This window comes from Oreochromis niloticus, linkage group LG18 (assembly GCF_001858045.2).
Source record: "Oreochromis niloticus isolate F11D_XX linkage group LG18, O_niloticus_UMD_NMBU, whole genome shotgun sequence".
In the NCBI taxonomy this organism is placed as follows: domain Eukaryota; kingdom Metazoa; phylum Chordata; class Actinopteri; order Cichliformes; family Cichlidae; genus Oreochromis; species Oreochromis niloticus.
The window spans coordinates 16,326,096-16,349,620 of NC_031982.2; the positions used below are offsets into that span (position 1 = coordinate 16,326,096).

A 23,525-nucleotide genomic window follows, 5' to 3' on the forward strand; every position below is an offset into this window, starting at 1 on the left:
TGGCCCATCAATGTATGCTACAGCCTCAGCTGTTATTTTCCTCTCTTTATGGCACATAGTCATCTTTCTTCTCCCTTCTTATACTTAAACACCAGCAGGTCATCTTGCCCGTGTCTACATGGCTAAATGTATAGATAATTAACTTGTTCCATGGTTCCTAAATTTAATTACATTAATAGACCCTCTTAATCACCTGGCACTGATTCAATTTCCATGCATACATTTCGAGCTCTTCATAAACAGGATCTCTAAAATGTGGTTTCCTGCAGTGTGGCCGGGTTAATAGAAAAATCAGTTACACACAGACTTTGCAGTTTTTCTGTGTTCAGACACAGGTGTGAACAGCCCACAGATCAGACGGTTTTATTATTTCATACTGCAATAAAAAAGTATGACTCCAGCAGATCATTTTCATATATTATAATACAGATGCAGAATTGAAAGTTTATTCTTTAAACAGCCTAGTATTTTACAAGAAATAGATAACTACTTGGAACTTTTGAACTTGTCCTTAAAACAGGACATAAGTGGGCACGAATCCTTGGGCTCTACTTTGCTGTCATTATCCATGAACACCCAGCCAAAAAAAGGGAGGAGGGGAGGAAGGGGGTGGGGAACTAAAGTGTAGGGGGGAACTCAATAAATAAAAACAAAAAATAATGGATATAATCTCTAATCTTTCCCATGCTACCCCATTCATGTATCCACACTTCAAAACATATATAAAAAAACCAAAACAAAACAATCAGATACAGTTTAGGCCAAATTTTAAATTGGTTGATTTTGGATGAAGCAGTTGAAGAGACGTCAGCAAACCAGCAGACTCTCCATTAACTTGACTTCCTTGCTCACTTGGGTTGGTTGGGGGTATCCCTCGACTGTTTGCTCCAGTCCGTTTCTCTTAAGGGTTAATTTTAGATCAAAGGTCAGTTTGCATCAGGAAAATACGCTCTGCCTCAATGGCCAGAGTACTCCTGATAAAAGGGAAACTGAAAAATAAAGGGTGAAAGTCGAGGAAGCAGTTGGGGGTTCGGGTAAAGCAGCTGCTGTTCAAATTGGATACAGTCAGTGGGGGGGTTTGCTTGGCTGCAGTCCCTTAAAAGTCCTCCAAAGTTTCAATCTCTCCCATATTCAATCTCTCAGATGACGCATTCACGGAAAAACCTGAAAATGTAAAATGAAACAACTTAATTAGCATATGAAACATAAAAAATGTAATCATTTTTCAGATAAAGCAGATGGATGTTTGTCCTAACCTAGTAGGCTGGGGTCTGCCCGGACCATCTTCTGCTTCTTTTTCTTCTTCCCTGAGGTGACTGTCTCAAAGCGCTGCTGCTGCCCACTCGTATGGTTGGATTGGTAAACTGATGAAGATCCTGTTCCACCCCAGACAGAATCCTTGGAAAGAGAGAAACTTGCACTTAAAGACGGCTCAGCTGTCAGAGAAAAGGCTCAACGCAGTCCCACTAGATATCGATGAACATAATACCAGACAGAAACATCTGGATCATCATGAGGTGAAGATGATGAAACCAGAGCTAACATTAATGCTTCATAATTCACTGTGGAAGGAAATAAAGTGCAAATAATAGGAACTGCAACCAAGCTCAAGATGAGCCTCAAACACACCTTTTATTTTTTTTTCTCTCGTCAAAGTTTCCACTTGAAGACATTAAACACACGAGGCTTCTGATGCAACCTACTGTAATCGAAACAAACTTGGGTGAAGGAAGGCGCAATAGTGCCTTGTACTGCTCAGTTTGCCCTTTGTTACACATAATTTTTTCCATCAGCGCCACCTTCTGATCAAGGAACAAACTACTCCTGTAATGCTACCCCGACTACTTTTATCATCAGAATCAGAATCAGCATACTTTATTAATCCCTAGGGAAATTATGTGGTTTACAGTTGCTCCACTACAGTAACATTAACAAAAACAGACTAGACTATTTAACAATACAATATGTTAAGATATAAGGAATAGCACAATATATACAAATCACCAAATAATAAATATCCAGGGTTGACAGATGTGATTATAAATAAAGAAAATTGACAGCAACATTACAGAGCAAGAAAAGAGTGTGTGTGAAATGGATGCAACTATTGCAGTGTTTACAGTGTACTTTTATTATACTCTAACCTTTGATTTGAACAAAATTATCATTATTTTTTTTAATATGTACCATTTATAACCAATAACTTCTGCTCCAGTTTCTGTTTTATGCATCTTTATTTTTAGCAACATAACTGATGATGAAACACGTTAACAGACGATCTGACTACACAGATGGGACAAGCCAGACACCTGATGATTGTACAGTTAGCTTTAAGAAGTTCACTGAAAGCCTTGTATTTTCTAAATATAGCCAAAAGGTGTATGTGTTCACTGAATGGATGCCCCACTTTTCTTCACTACTTAGAAAGAGGCCAGCTCAAAGGAGTGTTGAACAGACAAAGGTGTCAAAGTAACACGTCTGTCACCATAACATAGTGTTGCATCCGCTTTGTAAGTGTAATATTACAGATTATAGTATTAAAATCCTGGATGATCAAAAATCACATCTTAAAATTAAAACTATGATATACTACACTCAGTCCACTTTTATCCACAAATATATATATATATTTTTTGATATATACGAGCTATCAATCTTTTCAATTAATGGGAGTTTGCTTTGGAGGACTATGTATGTAAGCATGAATGATCATACAGTCAAGGCAGAGTCTTTATTCACATATTTCACTGAATTCTCTGGTGTTTTTGGCTATTTGATAAACTAAATTGTATTTTACCTTTTAATAAAAACCACTTATAAAAAAAAAAAAAACTTCCTAAAATCAGCCCAACCCTGATGGTAGAAGAACAAAACCTGTTAATATCCTGATTAATATGATCAAGCACTTTGCCATAAATTCCACTTTTACAAAATTATGACACTGAGTTTTTAGTGCCATTGTTAATGTGCAATATTGATGTGACATTGGGAGGTGTTGGTGTACTGAACTGCATTGCATTTAAAAGTGTTCCTAATATTCTGCCTCCTTCATTTGTGGTAATGTGGTGGAAACAATGTGAGAGTGCCCACTGTGTTTACCGTTCAAAGAAACCACTACACTCAAATTATTCTTCCAATAAACGAAAATGATTTTCATTCGCGTGTCAGGTTTTATACAAACAAAAGGTGAAGTGCTGCTGTGACTACAGACAACATAGAAGAAAGGTTGCCTTCATGTTTTAGTAAAGGCAACATGGATCAATCCTTCATAACATTGATGTATTGATAAAATTCACCTTTTTGAAAATCTCTTTTTTTATTATTTAAAAAGAAAAAAGAAAGAAAAAAGAAAGCTAAAAAAAAGAGAAAAAAAGAAGAAGTGCCATGTTGGCACTTGATATGACTTAAGATTTATAAATTAGCTGATTATCAAGGGAAAACAAACATCATTATGGATGACATCTTTCTGGGGTCATTTAAAGGGTGATGCAACAGTTTTAGTTTTTGCATACAGCCAGAAAAGCCACATAGTGAAGTGAAACATCACTTTCACCTCATTACAAGTCATATATGGAAGTGAGACATTTGGTCTAACAACCCTTGTTCTTGTAATTCCTGCTCACCTGCTGTTGCTGTTGCTGCTGCTGCTGCTGCTGCTTGAGGGATTGCTGTTGTTTCTGTGGTGCCTGTTTCTGTTGGTTAGCGTTCTGTTTGGCACGACGTTCTAGGAACTGTTTGGCAAAGTCCTTGGCCTCGGGAGTGTCCCCCAGGTAGGCCCTGATGTAGTCGTGCACCTCGTACGGAGAGTCCACTTCTTTGAGGAAGGATGCAAACGTAGGAACTGGCAGAGAGGAGGAGGAGAATATTTGTGTTTGGCTTCCAGAAAGGACCCATTAATAGTTGCTGGTGGGATGACTTTGTAAATCATATTTAAAGACTCACCATCCAGGTTGTTGGCCGTGTTGAGGGTGTGCAGAGTCTGCTCACACCATTGCATGAACGTGTCCTGTTGACTCTTGTTGACACCTTGGAACAACTTTAGCAGCTTCTCCTCCTCCTCCACCTTCTTATTGGCTCGCCCACTCAAAGAGTTACTTCATGTGCACAAACAAATGAAAGAGGAAGACAAAGTAAGTCACTAAAATCTGCGTGTTACTCATCATATCCCTCACGCTGCAAATCATGCTATTCATCACAGCCTGTGACTAAGAGGGTTTGTAAAGTTTTGTCACTCTAAATAAATACCTGAGGTTGGCGTTGCCTTTATTGTTCTTCTGCGCGTTGCCTTTTCGGGTCTGTTGAGGTTGCTGGACAACTTCCTTCACAGCCTCATCCCAGAAACCCATGTTTGAGTTGTGGGTGTCACCCCAGATGCTGCTGGAGTCCGAGCCCCAGTTAGTGCTGCTGCTGGTGTTGACAGACCCCCACACAGAGTTACTCAGAGAAGTCTGTGAAGAGAGCCAAACACGTCTCAGATTAATTGGCCCATTACATTCATGAGATATCAGTACATTAGTTGGTATATAAAATGCCTAAAAATGGTAAAAGACAATTTAAAGTTTCCAAAGACATTGATGTGATGGTTTTTGTCTATCAGTTCAAGAACCCAAACAGATTGATTTCTTAAAAAATAAAAAGCTTAAAACTTCACAGCTTAAAAGTCAGAACAAGGATGAGTTGGAAATATTTGGTTACAAAGTAAGTAAACAGATTATGCGAAAATCTGCTGATTTTGCTGATTCATCATCAGTGAAATAATATAACTGGTCTATTTGCTGGAATTCCCTTTTGCAGAAGTGAAACGTAAAACCAGAAGAACAACAATCACTGCCATGTGGTTAAAGTGCCTCCAATAGGGAGGAAGGGAGAAAGATGTTCTACATTACAGCCAGGAAAGTGTTTCTGCAGATCATGATGATGCCACAGATGATTACTTCGTTTTTTGACTAATGTCTTCAAAGTTTCACCCGACTGGCTTCTGAATTCTTCAGCTGTGGCTTAAACAGACCATCAGTTTCTAATCAGTTCATCTCTGGTTTCAAGTAAACATCTGTGCCAAATCTGAAGAAACATCTGAGATATGCCTCTGATCACAGCTGTTGCTCGTGCAGAAGCACAAAAACAGCAGCAGATTTATAAAGTTAAGTCACTAATTAAAAAAAAAAAAAAAAAAAAAAACCCAATCAAATCACAATTTTGTCAACTCCTCCTGGGATTTAAACGAAAATTTCATTAGTCAATATTTTGGATGTTATTAATGATATTTTGGCTTAAAGTGCTGACTCCACTAACGACTCATAAACAACTCTGCTTTTCTACGAAGCTCTTATTTTGTTTCAGCCAACAATATCTTGTGTTATCATTTGTGTCACATACAGTTCTGTTTTGAGTGCGTGTCTGTGGGGCGACAATAGGATGTTGTTGCTGCTGTTGCTGCTGCTCCTTCCGCTGTTTCATCTGCTGGGCTTCCTCCCTCTGAATCTCCAGCAAAGACTTGGTGGCAACTGGCTGTTTGGCCATGTTACCCCAACCCGACAGCTTGGCATGAGGCTGCTGAGCCTGCTGCAGGGCCTGCTGTTGCTGTAGCTTAAGGATCTCTTGCTGCTGACGTCGCTGCTGTGAAGTGAAGACAGTATTAATATACATATAAACACATACACACATATACAGAAACAGCATCTCAACAACAAGAAACAAAGTACTGATGACAGATGAAAGACCATTATTGCTAAAAGTATTCACACACACGTACAAACTTGAGCGATGTCCCATTATTAATTCATAGGGTTTGATATGATGTTGGCCCACCCTTTGCAGCTAAAACAGCCTCAACTCTTCCGGCAAGATATTCCACAAGTTTAGCAGTGTTTATGGGAATTTTGCACGATTTTTCCAGAAGAGCATTGGTGATGTCAAACTGACTTGTTGGATGAGAAGGCCTGGCTTGCAACGTGTGCTCTAATTCATCCCAAAGGTGTTCTCTCTTGGATTGAGGTCAGGATTCTGTGCAGGCCTGTAAAGTTCTTCGACACCAAACTTGCTTATCCATGTCTTTATGGACCTTTACTCCTTAAATAATAATAATAATAAATTTTTATTTATATAGCACCTTTCAAGACAGAATCACAAAGTGCTGCACATAAGATTAAAAGTCATAAAAAGATTTAAAAAGAGAAAATAAAACAGGCAAAAAATTAACCAAAAGCAGTTTTAAAAAGGTAAGTTTTGAGTTGTTTTTTAAAAACAGCTACCGAGTCCGCAGTTCTTAATGCTTGGGAGAGAGAGTTCCACAGTCTAGGGGCCACACTGGCAAAAGCTCTATCACCCTTAGTCCTCCTCTTAGTATTTTTTATAGCAAGTAAGCCCTGATCAGATGACCTCAAAGACCTGCTAGGGACATAGGGCTGTAGCAGATCAAAGATGTAGGCTGGTGCCAGTCTATGCACAGCTCTGTAGGTCAAGACCAGGATCTTAAAATCGTGATAAATTTAACAGGAAGCCAGTGTAACTGAGATAACAACGGTGTCACATGTGAGTACTTGGAGGATTTTGTCAAAAGCCTAGCTGCAGCGTTTTGCACAACCTGCAGACGATCCAGAGAACCTTTGCTAAGACACATAAACAGCGAATTACAATAATCCAAGCGTGACGAGATAAATGCATGTACAGCAATCTCCAGTTCAGAACGCGATAAAATCGGGCTTAGCCTAGCCACATTTCTTAAATGATAAAAACAAGACCGAACCAGAGATTTGACATGCCCATCCAATGTGAGACTCGAGTCAAAGGTGACACCTAAATTCCTGATAGAGGATTTAACATAGAGTGAGAGAGGACCAAGGGCTTTCACTATCTGTGATAAAACTCTATCAGGGGCGCATATGAGGACTTCGGTTTTCCCCTCGTTGAGTTGGAGGAAATTTGCAGCCATCCAACATTTGATCGAATCTAAGCAATCATTCAGACGCTGAAGCTTAGATAAATCCTCGGGCATAAAAGAAACGTACAACTGAATATCATCAGCATAACAATGATAAGAAATATCCTCAAAAGAGCCCATTATATGCTGGAGGGGGAGAAGATAAATTAAAAACAATAAAGGCCCCAAAACTGACCCTTGAGGGACACCATAAGTAAGGGAGGTAGAGGATGACCTAAAATCGGAGACTGCCACAGAAAAGGATCGGTGATGGAGATAAGAGGAGAACCACTCTAATGCAGTTCCAGATACACCAACCCATTTTTTCAGCCTTTCAATGAGGATGTGATGGTCAACTGTGTCAAAAGCTGATGTGAGGTCCAACATGAGTAGAACAGAGCATTTTCCTGCATCATTATTCATCAAGATATCACTAGAGACCCTAAGAAGAGCTGTCTCCGTGGAGAGAAATTGACGAAAACCGGACTGAAACTTATCGTAAATGCCATGTTTATCTTTGCACTGGTGGGCAGTCGTGTCGGAACAGGAAGGGGTCATCCACAAAGTGTTCCCACAAAGTTGGGACCATGAAGTTGCCCAAAATGTCTTGGTATGCTGAAGCATTCAAAGTTCCTTTCACTGCAACTAAGTGGCCAAGCCCAACCCTGAAAAACAACCCCACACCATAATCCCCCTCCACCAATTTTACACTTGGCACAATGTAGTCAGAAAAGCATCGTTCTCATGGCAACCACAAAACCCAGACTCATCCATCAGATTGAAAGATGGAGAAGCGGGATTCATCACTCCAGAGAACACATCTCCACTGCTATAGAGTCCCGTGACAGCATGCTTTACACCACTGCATCTGATGCTTTGCCTTGCACTTGGTGATGTCAGGCTTGGATGCAGCTGCTTGGTCATGGAAACCCTTTCCATGAAGCTCTCTATACACTTTTAAATCACTTCCACTTTGTTATAATGCCACTAACATTTGACTCTGGAATATTTAGTAGCGAGACAATTTCATGGCTGGTATTCACCGAGTTCCTGAGAGCGACCCATTCCTTCACAAATGTTTGCAGATGCAGTCTGTATGCCTAGGTGCTTGATTTTATACACCTGAGGCCATAGAAGTGACTGGAACATGTTAATTCAATGATTTGGATGGGCGAGTGAATACTTTTGGCAATTCAGTGTATGAAAATATATAGTGTATACAGACTGGTTACAGTTTTGAAAAGCACATAACAGCAGCAGTTCACTGAAAATAAAACTGGTTGACTGGTCCACTCTTCTTACCTCCTCCCGCGCCTGTCGTTCTCTCTCTTCCTCCAATTTCTGGATCTCGGCCAATGACAGGGCATTCTGAGTCTGGTTTATAGTGTTTGGTGACTGCTGGCCCCACTTTGATGAGGATGGAAGCTGTGGACCAGGATGAGGCATTCTGTAAACTTTAAAGTCATCTCGTACTCTGTATTTTTAATAAATAAGGGTTATGTTTATACCTTCATTTGTGCAAGCTGCTGCTGTTGCTGCTGCTGTTGCTGCAGCCTCCTGAGGGCCTCTTGTTGCTGTTGTCTCTGTCTCTGCAGCTCCTGCTGTCTTTGGGCCTCCTGCTCTCTCCTCTTTTGCTCTTCCTGTTGTTGGGCCAGGGCAGCTGCCGCTGCAGCAGCTGCTGCCTCTTCCTCTGCTCGCTTCTCTTCCTCACGCCTCCGCAATGCCTCCAGTTCCTCCTGCTTTCTGTGCTCCTCTTCCTGGTGAAGCAGATGCAACAACCCAATAAGCTCAGTGCTGGGTTCAAAAAGAGGAATTATTGGACACGATTTTGTACCCTTACCTGTTTGCGTAGGAACTCTTCTCGCTTCTTTCTCTCCTCCTCTTCCCTCCGCCGTTCTTCTAATCTTCGAAGAGCTTCCTCCTGCGCCAGTCTTTCCTCTTCCTCCTTTTGTCTCCGATGTGCTTCTTCCTGTTCCCTTTGCCGTCTTAGTGCCTCCTCCTTAAAATTCACAATGTTGTGTCAGTTCGAGCCTCACACCAAGTGAACAAATCAGTGACTCCAAAATGTAAAAACCCAACTGTTTTCTTTTTTTTGACTACCTAATGGTTGTTGTCATTGGAACGCAACATGAATAAAGCCTGATTTGGATAATGCACATCAGGCTCCAGCGTTCAGAAAACTCTCAGCACTGTGTGCAGCACATGTAGTGGGAGTAGCATCACAGTTGAGTGGTTTCTTTATGTTAAATTACCAGCTAGTCTGTAAACAATATTGCTAGGAATTTATTAAGCAATGAATTCTTAGCAAATTCCTAGCAACATTGTTAACAAACTAGTTGGTACCGTCTTTCTTACGTTACAATGCAACTCTGACATACTATATCTGTATAAAGCACCTGATATATCAATACTGGCCTTTGTTTTGCTTTTTGTCTCTACTACAAAAAAACTGATCAGGAAATGGGTTCTACTTTACAGCTTCAACAGGCAGAAATCTCGAGGGAAAACTTCTTTCCCTCAAGATGGTAAAAGTCAATTCCGCATTTCTAGCTTCATGGGTAAAAGGTCTGCTCAACCCACTTTAACATTGCATTTTGCTGCCCATGTTAATTTTTCACTCTTTACAGTACTGACCTAAGACTCCCTTCATTGGTTAGAATTTATTTAAAAGACAGAAATGAGAGGCCGGAGGTGCAGAAGAGTCTGCCCCCTCTCACACTGTGTGAATAAGAAAACCTCAAAGATTATTGTCTTTTTGCCCAGTGCCACTAAAACATGTACTCATTCCATTTTTAAGTGCTTCTCTGAAAGCGCTCTACCTGTTTCTGCCGTGCCAGCTCCTCTTCTTCCAAACGTTTCCGTTCCTCCTCCTGTCGCGCTCTCAGGGCCTCCTCCAACCGTTTCCTCTCGTCTTCCTCCCTTTTAGCTCTCATTTCTGCCTCACGCCTCTCCAGCTCCAGCTGACACACAGCAAAATAATGAACTTAAGGCATTGTTCACAGAAACATGATCTCAAAATAATAGTCGGACATTTCATTGCTGTATTCCAAACTTCTGAGATCTTTAGAGGTTAGAAGAGACACTGCAAAACATTCGTAGACAAAGATTTTTAATTACCTTTGCATTCTTTGCCTTCTCAAACTGTTGCATCTGCTCAATAGTTGGAGCCTGCGCCATGGAGTCTATGGGTAAATCCCATACACTGCTGCCATCCCACGCTATTGAGAATGATTCAATTTTATACATTACACTTGCTACAAAAACACATTTCCATCACTTCAAGACACTAAAGTATGAAACTCACTGCTCTGAGCAGCTTGTTGGAGGTTAGTTGTGCAGGAAGCCTGAGTAGACGGGTTCTGCATTTCCCACACAGAACCAGAGTCTTGTACAGACAGAGATCGGGTAACAGGAGGTAGGAGGCTCTCAGATGCTCTACAATGATATAAAGCAAACACATTAATGGATCCAGTTTCCCTTCATCTCTCTAGAGGTAACATCTTTAAACACTGAAATACTTATAATGATAATGATGCTATCAACCTTATCTTAAGAGCCTGGTATTGCTGTTGAAGCAGGTTGATCTGCTGTTGGTGTTGCTGCTGCTGCTGAAGAGGAGCTGAGCTAAGAGCTGCAGCTTTCTGCTGGGCCAGGGCCTGAGCATACTGCTGCCTAAAGGGAGGAAGATGGGTAGATAGTGATTAGAAGAAAAGCAGTTTAGGGCTGGGGGTTTCGTAGTGCTGAAACACTTTCAACCCTTTCATGTGGAGTTTGCCTGTTCTTCCTGCAGTGTTGCAGGTTTTGTCTGGGAGCTCCTGTTTCTCTTGGCATTAAAAACATTCTATAAACCTTTTTTTGGTAAATAAAACCACAAACAATGTGGACAGTTCATAGTTCCAGCAAGCAAGGCAGTTATTGATAAATAAGATAGCATTCACCAAAGTCAGAGGCTGATATTTATGCACTGTGTCAAATCAATGTTGGGCCAGCTGCTTCTTCTTTCAGCTGCTCCCTTTAGGGGTCGCCACAGCAGATCATCTGTCTTCATCTGACCCTATCTTTAGCATCCTCTTCTGTCACACCACACCCTCTGCATGTCCTTCACTACAGCCATAAATCTTCTTGTCCTCGCTAACTAAACTGGAACTTTTTTTTTTTAAACCAACTCAATGTTTGATGAAGTGTTGAGTCAATAAAACTATTATTTTTTTTATCGAAAGAAGTTATTCTTATTTTTGCACAGAAAGCAAGAATAAATAAGCAGTAATGTTTCAACTTAAACGGGAACTCTACCAGTTTTACACACCACAGTCTGTCTGCAGGTCTTGGGCAGTAATACTTCATATGTAAACCAATTTGCCAATTTGTTGCTTCAAAGTGAGCTGTGTGAATTTGCTGATGTAGTGTCAGATGTGAGCCTGGCATACCTGAGGAGGTATTGATATTGGAGCTGCTGTAACTGGTAAAGGTTGAGAGCAGTGAGCTCCTGATGTCTCTTCAACCTCTCTTGATCCCCATCTCCCTGCAAAACATAAGAAAAAAAGAATTACAATAACAATCATATGTTTTTAAATCAAGTTGGAGAAAAACAGCAAATCATTAAAAAGCTGCTGATCCCCCTCTCCATCTTTCTAGCTGCCCATCTAATTCAGCATCACAGGGAGGCTTGAACTGTTGAACTGAGGCGAATAGAGTTCATGTTATATTGTGCTTTAAAAGATAATACAAGGTTTCTTTGCGTTTCCAAACGTCCTTCTATTTTAAAAAAGGACTACTACACCACCTACAGGATAAAAGGTAGTACTGATTCTAGTTCTGATTTGAAAAACAGTCACTCCACATTTAAGAATCAAATGGAGCACACTTTGCAGGATCCTTACCTGTAGAGGTGGAGGTGCGGGACCTGGAGCAAATGGTACCCTGCCCCAGATCTTCATGATCTCTCCCAGAGGCTGAAATACTTCATCACACCCTCTTTTGACCAAAAGGGTCATTGTGAAGTACCCAGCCTGAAACCACTCTGTCATCTCATGGTTACTGAATGGACCTAAAGGAGCACAAAAAGACCGCAGAAAACATTCAGGAGTCTGTTTTTAAGACAAAACTACAATCTAAGCTACACTCTAACCAGATGAAGTCCAGGCTTACCCTGTATCTCCCCCTGGGGGTCTTTGTAAAACCACTTGAGAGCAGCTTCATGGGTCAGAGGCAGGCCTGCAGGCTTGGGCTTCTCTGAAGTCTTTGCTGCAAGTCTGTCATCATCCACCCCACTGTCCTGCAGGTATGCTACCATCTTTTCGGCCTCCTGGAAAAGATTTTTTTTAATTTTTATTTTTTAAAGAAAGGCATTAAAATTACTCCTAAGCTAAATCAAAACTGACACAAAAGACTGCCTCGTCTCAGATGATTAAATAAAAACATAACAGCTTGTTTCTGAGCAAAGAGTTGCTTTTGAAAACTTTTTAAGATGGTCATTAATGAAATTATTCAAATGTCAGGTATTATAATATTCTTAATATAGTTTCTCCTTTAGTAACAAGATTATAACTGATCTCATGACTGTGGATTTCTGGTTGGTGACCACAGTCCTGCTGACACACCTTCATGGTAAAAGTTTACAGAATTACCTGTTCAAAGTGTTTTAGTCCCTCATCTTCATCAGTGTCATGTGACACAGTGGTGGGCCTGCCAAAAGGTGCCATTATATTTGAAGGAAAGGGTAAAGGATTGTTCATTGGCACAGAAACCTCTATGGCCTTTTGCTGTGGTATATGGACAGTAGGTGATGGAGCAGATACTTCTGTATGGAAAAAAAGTCAGATGTTTGTATTTCTGGCACATGCTGAAAAAAAATAAATAGTATTTACAGTGAAACAGCATATAAGTCCCACCTGCAAGGGTGGTAGAAATGTGGGTCATAGGAAGAGATTCCAGTATGCTATTAGACATGGGGACATGCACGGGGACTTTGCAGGGCTCTGGGGGGAGTTCCAGGGGTGGCTGTCGCTCAGCAGGCCTCTCAGGCTCTTCTGTCCTGCTGGGCAGGTTTGGGGACAAAGACTGAGCAGGAGACTGGGGCTCTGAGATAGGTGGAGCAACAAGTGGAGCCTCCTCTGGTACTCTAGCCAACTCTAAAGTAAAAATTACAAATCACAAAATGGTCATAAATAATAATTTGGTTTTGTAATATTAAAAAATGTGTATTAAAATGTGTGTGTTGTGTCAACAGTGATTAGTTGATATTGTATCACATTTTGTAGCACAAAACAGGCCAGCATCTGCAGAGCAATCCATTGTGTCTTTTAGTGTCCTTGAGACTGTGCCCGAAAGACTCCCTAAAATTTCTCCTTACAGACAATACTTGGACTGAAAGTATATTAATCTAAGCAACTGCTTGGATGTATATGAAAGTTTTGCATTAGTACATCTCAACCGGTTTCCAGCCAACATGCTGGTCCACTAATGCTAGGCTCATACCGCAAGACCTTATAAATCACTGAAATCTGACTGACGACAAGTATTTTTCTTGAATCTCATGTTACTGGTCATACTGCGGCACTCACACTAAAATCGGGTTCTGGAAACCGCAGACAAGATGTTTGAACTACGAAAGATTTTTTTCCCTTCTGTACATTGAAGCACAAACTGGCGTGAGAAAATAAAAAAAACAAAAACAAAATCTAATGGATGATATTTTGCATATCCCACAAACTTCGAGTCAAATCTTGTTCTTCTCAATGGCTGTCATTTACCAATCCACAGAAGCTCAGACTTTGTGCTGATTTCAAGCATACCAGAAAATATAAAGGCTCCTAGGATGGTTCTTGGAGTGGGTGAAGCCATGTCTGTGGGTGCTCTGACCTGAGCAGTGATTTGGCTACAATCTGGCTCAGAGCTCTAAAGTGCATACAGGAGAGTAAGAGACCGCCATCACCCTGAAGGCTGAGCTTGGCTTAGGGGAATGCCATTTCCCAAAAGTGAAATGGCCCAGTCTTTTTGTGCGCTTCATAAAAAGACTTTCATTTCCAAAGTGCTTACAAAACTGCGAGTCTTACAGTCCATTTAGATGTACTTCCATGTTTTACATCGTGACTGACCTTTTCGGTCAGCTTCTCTTTTGGCCTCAGTTTCTGTCTCTTTGGTCTCCTTGGGTTGGCAGTCTTCATCCTCCAGGCCCTCTTCACACACTTCCAAGGGTTTGAATTCAATCTCTGCCTCTTCCAAGATCGGCTCCTTGGAGGCTTTCTGATATTACAAAGAAAAAAAACCAAACAAAAAAAAAACACACTTTTGAAAATTCGGCACACATGTCCCTTAAAGCCGTTAGTGTTTTGAAGCCAGTTGAAGCTAGTCAAGTCTTGCCATTTATCAGTATATTGGTTTCTGCATGAAATTACCTTGAGTGAGAGAAATGCTCCAGATGAGTCAAAGGTGCCAGCCTCCTCGTCTGCATCCTCCAGACACCACTCTGGCAGGCTGTCCCTCTCATCTTCAAGGCTGCCACTGCCTGACCTTGGCCTCCGGTAGCCACGCTCGTCTTCTCTTGCATCAAACGGGAAACGGCGACGCTGGTCTGGGTGTTCCCGCCACCCTGCTGACCGAGGCCCATCTGGGAAGACAAAATAAATTAAAAAAAAAAACATTGGAAAATAATGAGAAAACCATTTTACTCATGATATACTTTAACTTCATGCAGATGTTCAGCAGTAATACATTTGCCTGTGCAAATGAAGAGCAGTTTAAAGTAAAGAATCAATGGTGAAGAATCACTCATCTCACTCTAAGCACGCTTTGTTGGTTGGTACTTTATAGAAGCAGTAAATTACTGACAGCCAAGCTAACAAAACACCCATGATACAGAAAGGTGGAGCTGGAGAATTCAACTGAATTCAACTTTGTGTACTATCATGAATACAAAAAAAAAAGCACCCAGCAGTTTGGCTGTGAAACAAAAAACTTTTTTCTCAAACAGGCCATCCAACAGACATGGCAGTCACCACCAATACATTTATCAGAGATAAATGTATCGGTAACGTGGACTGTGCAGTGCCCACCTGGGCTTGGGGGGCACCACCGGTCATTGTCCCGCCGAGAACCTGCCGGGCGCCAGCCCCCCTCATCATCCTCACCATTCTGATCATCACGAGAAGTACGCCAGTTCTCACTTTCTGAACGCGTGAAGTCGTGCTTCCTCGGGAGTCCTGCTCCACCGTCCTCATAATTACCTCGCACTGAAAACGATGGAGTGAAAAGTAAATAATGATTATATCGACAATGACATCATAATTTATGTTACTCATTTTATACAGTGTACAAATAAAGACAATAATGATCTGCCTCATCGACATTCTTCAAAAATCTCAACTTCCTATAGGTCAAAAGTTCAACTTAAACACACTTACTGTGATTGATCTGAAAATGTCCTGGAGCAGCATCTGTCACAAAAACAAAAGCAACAAATAGATAAGCTAAGTGCATTCGCCCCAAAACATCACCACGTATTGATTATTTGAGGAGCAAAATGTGACACCAACCTGGGTCTTTTCGACCTGGTTTTTCAAACCTTCTATCTCCCCTATTGATAGAAAGAAAAGTGATTATATAAAGTCATGACTGTTATGCTGAAAGGAAAAAAACCTCAAACTTTGACAGGAAAAGATGAACATTTTAATACCTTTCTTCCCAGCTTTGGGAGCGATGCATCTCCCTTACTCCACGACCAAAACCTTCCACATCGTCAAAACTTCTTTGGTAAAACCCTCCATCTCCTCTGCCCCGACCTGAAAACAATCATAAACACTAATGAGATTCAGTTGCTCATAATCATGTTGCACAGACTTTCCTCTGGTTAGGATATTTAACACTGTTATAAAGGAATAAATGCAGCTAAGATACTCCAGCAACTCCTCTTGTAAATTATTTGCATTCAGCAGTATATTAATCAGCAGAGGAGTTCTACCATGGTCCATAACCCCAAATCTGCTGAATCATGATGCTGTACTCTCCAGTTACATTTTTATCCAGAGGTGTACAAGAAAGCAGCTCCTGAGATTTTTAATTGAATCTTTTCTCTCATGACTCACAGACAACACCCTTGAACAAGGACAAATCAGTTTGGCTGATGAAGTATTCTGCAATGTTTTACTGCCATAATGAAGAACAATAATTTACTTTCAGACTTTTTTGTGTCACTATGCCTAACTTTCTTTTTATAATTAAACTACCTATCAATATAGCTATAGCGTGACCTCTTGGTCAAACTTTAATGTATTAGTTCAGGAAAAGTATGTCTGACATGACCAATGCTAGTAACAACAGTTCTTTTGTTTATGAATATTAATAGCGGTTTCTGATTCATATTTAACCACGCCCACACTGTGTATGTAAAACTGAACATGTCGACAACAAAAGATCAACAGTCCCGACATCAGGACCTTAAGTCGTTTAAAAAAACAATAGATAAAAAAAAAAAAAAAACCTGTCAGAATCTCAAGACCAAACTCTGGTAGCTGGTAACATAGCAGTTTCTATAAAAGACATTTGTTTCTTAACACATTATATTTTAGAAAATTATTGCAGATAAAAGGTTAAGTCTTTGAACTAAGTCAAAGGTCCACATGAAATCATAATGACATACTGTTCCCACAAACTTAACATGACCTCTGTCTAACAGTGCAACATTACTGGAGTGCATTAGCATGCAAGTATCTTGAAATATTACACCGATCCTTATTGCAGCCTAAAGCTTGCAAGCTAGCCATGCCATCATTATGTAAATGCATCGTCTTATTATTTACAATTTCCAAGAATGAATGAGCTAAAGAAGAGATTTTCTGATTTTCTGAAAAGCCATGTAAATGGAAAGCTAAGAATTACCAGCAACACCCACCTCTCCAGTCACCAGTTTACACCAGGAAATTTTACACATTTTCTTTGGAATAATCTGGGATTCACATATTAACACTTTATGCTCAGCAAAAGGCAGAATGTATATACTTTGCTCCAAGGCTGACTAACAGTAATTTCTTTTTACTATGGCGTGAGAAGATACTCAATTTTTATAGATTTGCATCTTGAATACGTCTAAACAAACATCTGTCTGCTTTCACAGACAATCTTCCACCTTTAGGGCACTTCAGTGCTAGGCAACATCTTGCTGAGTAAGCACATCACCTACAGGATACTAGTATTACACTATCTCCAAAAGTTGAATCTGTTCATCTGGACGTAGCGTTTTGTGGGAGAAACGTTTCGTCACTCATCCAAGTGACTTCTTCAGTCTCAGCTGACTGCAGGTTTCCACAATCTTATAAACAGTACATTTGCATAATGACTGAAACCAGCCCACTGAAGGAACAATGGGCTGGGAGGTCAGTTCCTTAATCATAATTATGCAAATTCTCATGACCATTGATCAACAATCACCGACCGAAACCTGTGTTGTGTCATCCGCTTCGCTAGAGGTTGTTTGGTTTCCCCGATGTATAAATCCTGGCAATCCTCCTGGCACTTAACAGCGTACACTAAGTTACTCTGTTTGTGTCGGGGACCGGGTCTCTGTGGCTGAGACCCGGTCCCCCGACACAAACAGAGTAACTGTTTAGAAAGAATGCATCTCAACTGTTCCGATACTCCTGACACATATGGGATCACTACAGGTTTTCGCTTGGGCAGCGGTTGTCCTTCTCTCCTGGATCGACTGGAGCTTTCTTTAGGTGTCTTTCCAGCTTTGACAAAAGTCCAGCTGGGATAACCACATTTACTCAGGGCCTTCTTGATGTGCTGTTCTTCTGCCTCCCTGGCCGCTGTGTCAGTGGGGATGGTGTTCGCTCTGTGTTGTAGCGTCCTGATGACACCCAGTTTCTGCTCCAGTGGATGATGAGAGTCAAACCTTAGATACTGATCCGTATGCGTAGGTTTACGGTACACGTCAGCTTTTAGATGTCCCCCATTACTGATGGAAATCTCACAGTCTAAGAAGGCTAACCTGCCACTTTTCATATCCTCCCTGGTGAATTTGATGTGTCGGTCCACCGAGTTAATGTGATCCGTGAAATGTAGTACGTCCTGAGATTTGATTTTCACCCAGGTGTCATCCACATATCTGAACCAATGGCTTGGTGGTGTTCCAGGGTAGGATAGCAAAGCCCTCTTTTCCACTTCTTCCATGTACAAATTGGCCACGATGGGTGAAACTGGGGAGCCCATGGCACACCCATGTTTCTGCCTGTAGAACTGACCCTTGTATGTGAAGTAGGTGGAATGAAGACAGTTCCAAAAGCAAACACACTTGGTCGATGCTGAGAGTTGTCCTGCTGCTGAGGTTGGTGTCATCCTGTAATCTGTTATGAACTACCTCCAACGCTTCCGTGACTGGGATGCAAGTGAAGAGAGATGTAACGTCGTACGAGACCATGGTTTCATCTGCCTCCATAATGACATCTCTCACCTTCTCAACAAAATCCAGGGTGTTCTGGATGTGGCGTTCAGAGCTGCCCACCAGCGGGTTGAGGATCGAAGCCAGAAACTTGGAGATGTTATAGGTGACAGAGTTGATCATGCAGACAATCGGTCTTAAAGGTGCACCCGGTTTATGTATTTTCGGTAAACCATACAGACTTGGTGTAGACTCCCCTGGGTATAGCCTGTGGTATGAGGTCTGGTCAATAGCCTTGTCTTGTTCTAACTGCTTCAGACAGTCTATCACCCTCTTCCTGTAGCCACTTCCTGGGTCTCGTTTCAGGGGCTCATAGGTATTTTCATCACTGAGTAGTGACAAAATCTTCTCATGATAGTCTTTCTGGTTTAGCAATACTGTGCACCTACCCTTGTCTGCCGGAAGGATGATAATGTTGTTGTCATCACTAAGTGATGTGAGTGCCTTCCTCTCCTCCATGGTGATGTTGGATGCTGGGGGCTTTGCATTGCTGAGACAGGCCGAAACTTTCGTCCGTAGTTGATCTGCTTCCACTTCTGCAACATTGTTGTTACGAATTGCTGTTTCTGTGGCTGTGATCAGCTCCACTAGCGGGATTTGTCTCGGTGTGACAGCAAAATTCAATCCTTCAGTGGGCTGGTTTCAGTCATTATGCAAATGTACTGTTTATAAGATTGGGGAAACCTGCAGTCAGCTGAGACTGAAGAAGTCACTTGGATGAGTGACGAAATGTTTCTCCCACAAAACGCTAAGTCCAGATGAACAGATTCAACTTTTGGAGATTTACTTTCCTGGATGATTGAGAATGCATCAAGAAGTATTACACTATATTGTTTCAAACTCTGGACAAACTACCAGGCTGTTTTAAAGGCACTTTAACTGTATCCAGTTGTCATGACTTGCCTGAAACTGCATACACACATCAACTACACACAGATGTGTGGCAAAAGAAAAACAGCGAACTCTACAGTGAAGAGATCAGGTGGTTCTGTTATACTGTGGGGGAACGTGGATGTAAAACCTTGGTTCCATTTGTTCCTTTATTTTATAGAGGGAAATCAAATCGATAAAAGGTTGTCAAGAGTGATCACTTTTATCCTGTGGTAAAACATTTGTATCCTGATTCACTGATTAAACGTGTGGGAGCTTTTGGACTGGCATCTAAAGGCCTTTAACTTCTTTGGACAAATTTGCAGGATTTATTTTTTGAACCAAGCTCAGTTTTTCGGCTCCAAATAAACAGATCTGACCAATCAGACCACTGCATTTGGTAACAAGTACCCTTGTAGCTCAAAACACTCTTATTGGAAGAACACTGCCTCATTTCTCCAACAAAGAATTAAAAAAAGAAAACAAAAAAAAAAAGGGGGGGGGGGGGGGGAGACATACTAAAGTTACTTTTAGTCATTCTGGTTGTAGAATGCAGCTCAACACCTTCCTGCTGGACTTTCTTTTTTTTTTAATAAATATGTGTCACCTATCTGTCTATAAATTAAATCCAACATACTAATTAAACAGCATAAACTCCTCCACGTACTTCTCCTTGAAATTATAAAAGGACACAACATACTCATGTATTCATGAGCTTAGGTACATTCTTACCTCTACCCCTTGAAGTACTTCGGCCTCTTGGTACCCCTGCTATCAGCCCACCTCCACGCCCCGTGAGCCGAAGTACAGCTGCACTGTTTACAGACATGGAAAAATTTCTCTGCAAATACAAACAGAAGGGAGGGGAGCAAACAGGGGGGAAGCCAAGTCTCAGCTCTTGTCTTTGCATCCACTCTGTATAATAAACCTAAATTAGTAAATGCAACGCATACGCCATTAAAATAATAATATTGCAATTGGCCTCAGGCCAGCTTGACATTAATGTCATTGTTCTGATCTGGTTGATACCTGTTCCTCCTCTGTAAAAGACACGAGTGCCAGAGGTGGCAGGGGCTCCTCTTGCAATATGGGCAGAAACTCCTTATCGTGCAGGTCTATAGGGATCTGGACAACACAAACGCACAGTACAAGTTTTCACCATTAAGATCCATTTCATTCAATTTTCAAAGACTATTACAGCACAACAAAATATGGGGGATGAAATTCAATCTTGGCAGTCACACACACTTTGTATGAAAATCACAATGGCTACGATCTTGCGTCAACATCTAACGCTGACGTTACGGATGTACCCACCTTGTTATCCTTTACATAAAGTGCTAACATTTCTTCTCTCCCGTAGCGATATTCTGCAAGTTTATACTTTGGCAATGCAGGTGAGAGGGGTGGAGAGGCAACAGCATTGCTGCTTCCACCACCACTGCTGCCTCCTCCTCCAGACAGGGCACGCAGCCTGCAGACAGAGACAAAGCAGTAAAAACATAACGGACAGAGAAACATCAATCAAGCAACATGTCTCAACATGAGCGAGAAAACCTGCACTAAGCCCGAACAGAAAACCAGTTTCACAACCTAAAAATCACTTAATCCACACTAATTATTAAATCACGCCAGTTCAATTACCATTCTGGTCCAAAGTTAAGTGTCTGGGTTTCAGCCATTGTCCCTTGAAGTTCTGCAAATGTGGAAATGGAGGTAAAGGATTAGTGCCAAACATCTGCCCCCCCCCCCCCAAAAAACCAACAAAAAAAAAAAGAACACATAGACAGTCATGCAGCCTTATACTGCTTACAAGTGTTACTGCATCCATTCAAAATTGGATATGTGCATGTCTTGACTTGGAAACATAAATGGGTATTCCTAAATTGCATGTGGCATAAACAGACAGGGGACCTGCAGTGCTGTTCTGCACGGGTATATACAGTTTTTACTTTAATTGCTGAAAATGTTGACAACTAAAACTCGGCATGTCAAACACATTAGGGTTTTGTCCCTGGCTTTAATGTATTTCAACTCCTCAGGCTATGTAGCCCATCCCACAAGCACACAACCAGTGTACAATTTCAATCTGCTAAAGCTATTTTAGGACATCTCTCAGCCTGCAAGGAGGCTGTGGCAGACACCTGTAATTGACGACTGAGGTGGACTTTCCTTCAGCAAAAACAACTCTCCCCAAAATAATCATGTTATGCCAACATCATTAGTTGTTTGTTTACGCTAGTGTCCCTACTACCAAGACCTTCCCTTTACCCTTAACCTGGAAGCAAAGATCTGAGTCACAGGCTTTCCTCAAACATCAGGCACAAAAGGCGACAGCAGACTTACAATACCCTTGACCATATGGAAGCCTGAATAAGCCACGTGTAAGTTGGTAGTTACAGCAATAAATGCAGCAACCGGAGGGGGGCTTGCGACATTTGTGGTGTTTCTTCTGTGAGTTTAGGCACACTTAAAGCTAGACCTTTGACTGGCCGGCTTTATATAACAATACGGCGCGTTTGAAATGATTAACGCGTAATCTGTACACAGCAATAGAACTTATCAGTTTTATGGAGTCAACATATCGTTACAATTTTGTTAAGCAGCTTAAATAGTACAAAATACGAGTGAGCGTTAAACTCCTATAAAGTTTTCGGGAAAGTCGCCGAGTCCATCGTTTAACTCCTAACAAAACTACAGTAGTCAAAGCCCAGCCTCGATTACGTACTAAGTGAAGTTAACGTTGCTGAATAATGTTAAACCTGGCTTTGCAATGCTCGCTGTGATGGTCACTGAGGAAGGTTCAGCAAATCACCCCCGGCTGCCAGCACTGCGTTAGCCAACGCAGCAAACTAGCAAGTCCTGTAAACACCTAACGTGGATATTTAAAGCATTCACTGCACATTAGTGACTGTCATTATCCAGCATATTTTCCGACGGTTAAATGCTCATAGTGGGGTTATAGCCGTGCGGAAAGGTGGCGGCAGAGTTGTAGTTAAAGAGCCGCTTTACTGCATGGTGCAGAGTATTTTTTGCTATCCAGAAAGACGATGGCCAACGGTGGTTATCCCAGCGTGCTAGCTCACTAGTTAGCCAGCAACGTTTAATCCCAACCTAGCTATCCGTATATGTGTGACAAATAAAGGCAGACACGTGTACTGACACCGTTTTAGTTTATCACAAGAGAGTAAGTAAAGCTTATAATTCACATAAACTGTGTAACACTGCTCCGGAATAAGTTAATCTCCCCTCCCCTCCAATCACCAATGCTTATAGCTAGCATGCTAACGGGTTAGCCAACTAGCTCCACGCGGCCTCCCGTGCACCCTGGATCGACGACTACCTTTCCTTGTCAAAACGACCCGTACTTCGCACGGCTCAGATGAGCACGCGGAGGCACTGGGGCCCGGTGCTGCAAGGCCAAGTAAACATGGTGGTTGAACCAACAACCCCAAGCGCCCCAGATCCTCGCAATTTTCCCCCCTGACGTGGCGGCTACCTAACGCGAATAATTTTTTCCTCGCTAGTGTGTCAAACTTTGGCTGTCTTACCTCCGCTTGTTCTGACAGCACAAGGTTTGTATGCGAGCTGTGTGGCTCTCTCTGGGCTCTCTCTCTCTTCGTTTTCCACAAGATGGCTGAGCGCAGGTCACATGACAGCAGATATATAAACCCGTATGCCGAGGAAAGATTTGCTGACTGCTACACACAGTAGCAGCCTGTGGTGACTTTCTGGCTCATAATGTTAATTTTAAATAAAGTGAACTTTGTATTTATCCCTTAAAAATCTTGAGAAAAGGACGTGACATGGGCCTCTCCGCAATAAGTCACTGAACTGAGTATAATGAAAACTTTTCATATGTAACACCATATACGAAACATGTTTAAATGGCTCACTGTCCAGCAATAATTGTATAGACTACTGCCATAAATAGATACAACTGTATGGGAATTCTATAAATCCCATTAAACAGCCCTTAAAATTTGAATTTCTGTTTTCTTGAGTAATTTGTAGAATGATAGGAAATTAGTGCCGTTTTTGATATGATCCCATATTAAGTAAATACAGGCCCAATATTACTGATATCACTACCGACACGTAAGGTCGGTTAGTTAGTCAGAAATTTCGAGTTTTTCGAGTTCGCAGTTGGAATTTTTTGTGTGCAACGCCCGTTTTATCTGATTTCGAAAGTCAGAGAAGCACATAAACCAATTTAGCAATCGAAGATGGCAGCACTGAATATAAACACACATTTTAATGACCATTAAATGCCTGATTGTGTGACTTTCAGGTGGGGGG

General features: G+C 41.4%; 1 protein-coding gene across 5 annotated transcripts; it reads right to left on the reverse strand.

Annotated features, from left to right (window-relative positions):
• Positions 1–307: 307 nt before the first annotated feature.
• Positions 308–22,932, reverse strand: gigyf2 (GRB10 interacting GYF protein 2). Of its 5 annotated transcripts, none has more exons than XM_005476318.4 (29): positions 22,778–22,932; positions 20,871–20,922; positions 20,544–20,700; positions 20,256–20,351; positions 19,959–20,067; positions 15,594–15,699; positions 15,454–15,494; positions 15,322–15,354; positions 14,974–15,150; positions 14,317–14,528; positions 14,017–14,164; positions 12,811–13,050; positions 12,547–12,719; positions 12,068–12,224; positions 11,800–11,966; positions 11,347–11,441; positions 10,463–10,591; positions 10,224–10,354; positions 10,037–10,137; positions 9,739–9,879; positions 8,760–8,918; positions 8,428–8,676; positions 8,222–8,344; positions 5,377–5,616; positions 4,246–4,448; positions 3,943–4,094; positions 3,624–3,841; positions 1,257–1,398; positions 308–1,164 (listed from the first exon to the last, which is right to left on the reverse strand). In XM_005476318.4, the coding sequence occupies exons 2-29, from the start codon at positions 20,906–20,908 to the stop codon at positions 1,097–1,099; spliced, it is 4,005 nt and encodes a 1,334-aa protein (XP_005476375.1). In that variant the 5' UTR covers positions 20,909–20,922; positions 22,778–22,932; the 3' UTR covers positions 308–1,096. The 5 variants fall into 5 exon arrangements, with proteins under 5 accessions (XP_005476375.1, XP_013125725.1, XP_005476378.1 ...); XM_013270271.3 differs by lacking the exon at positions 22,778–22,932 and adding an exon at positions 22,570–22,728; XM_005476321.4 differs by having other exon boundaries at positions 347–1,164; positions 15,145–15,150.
• Positions 22,933–23,525: the final 593 nt, after the last annotated feature.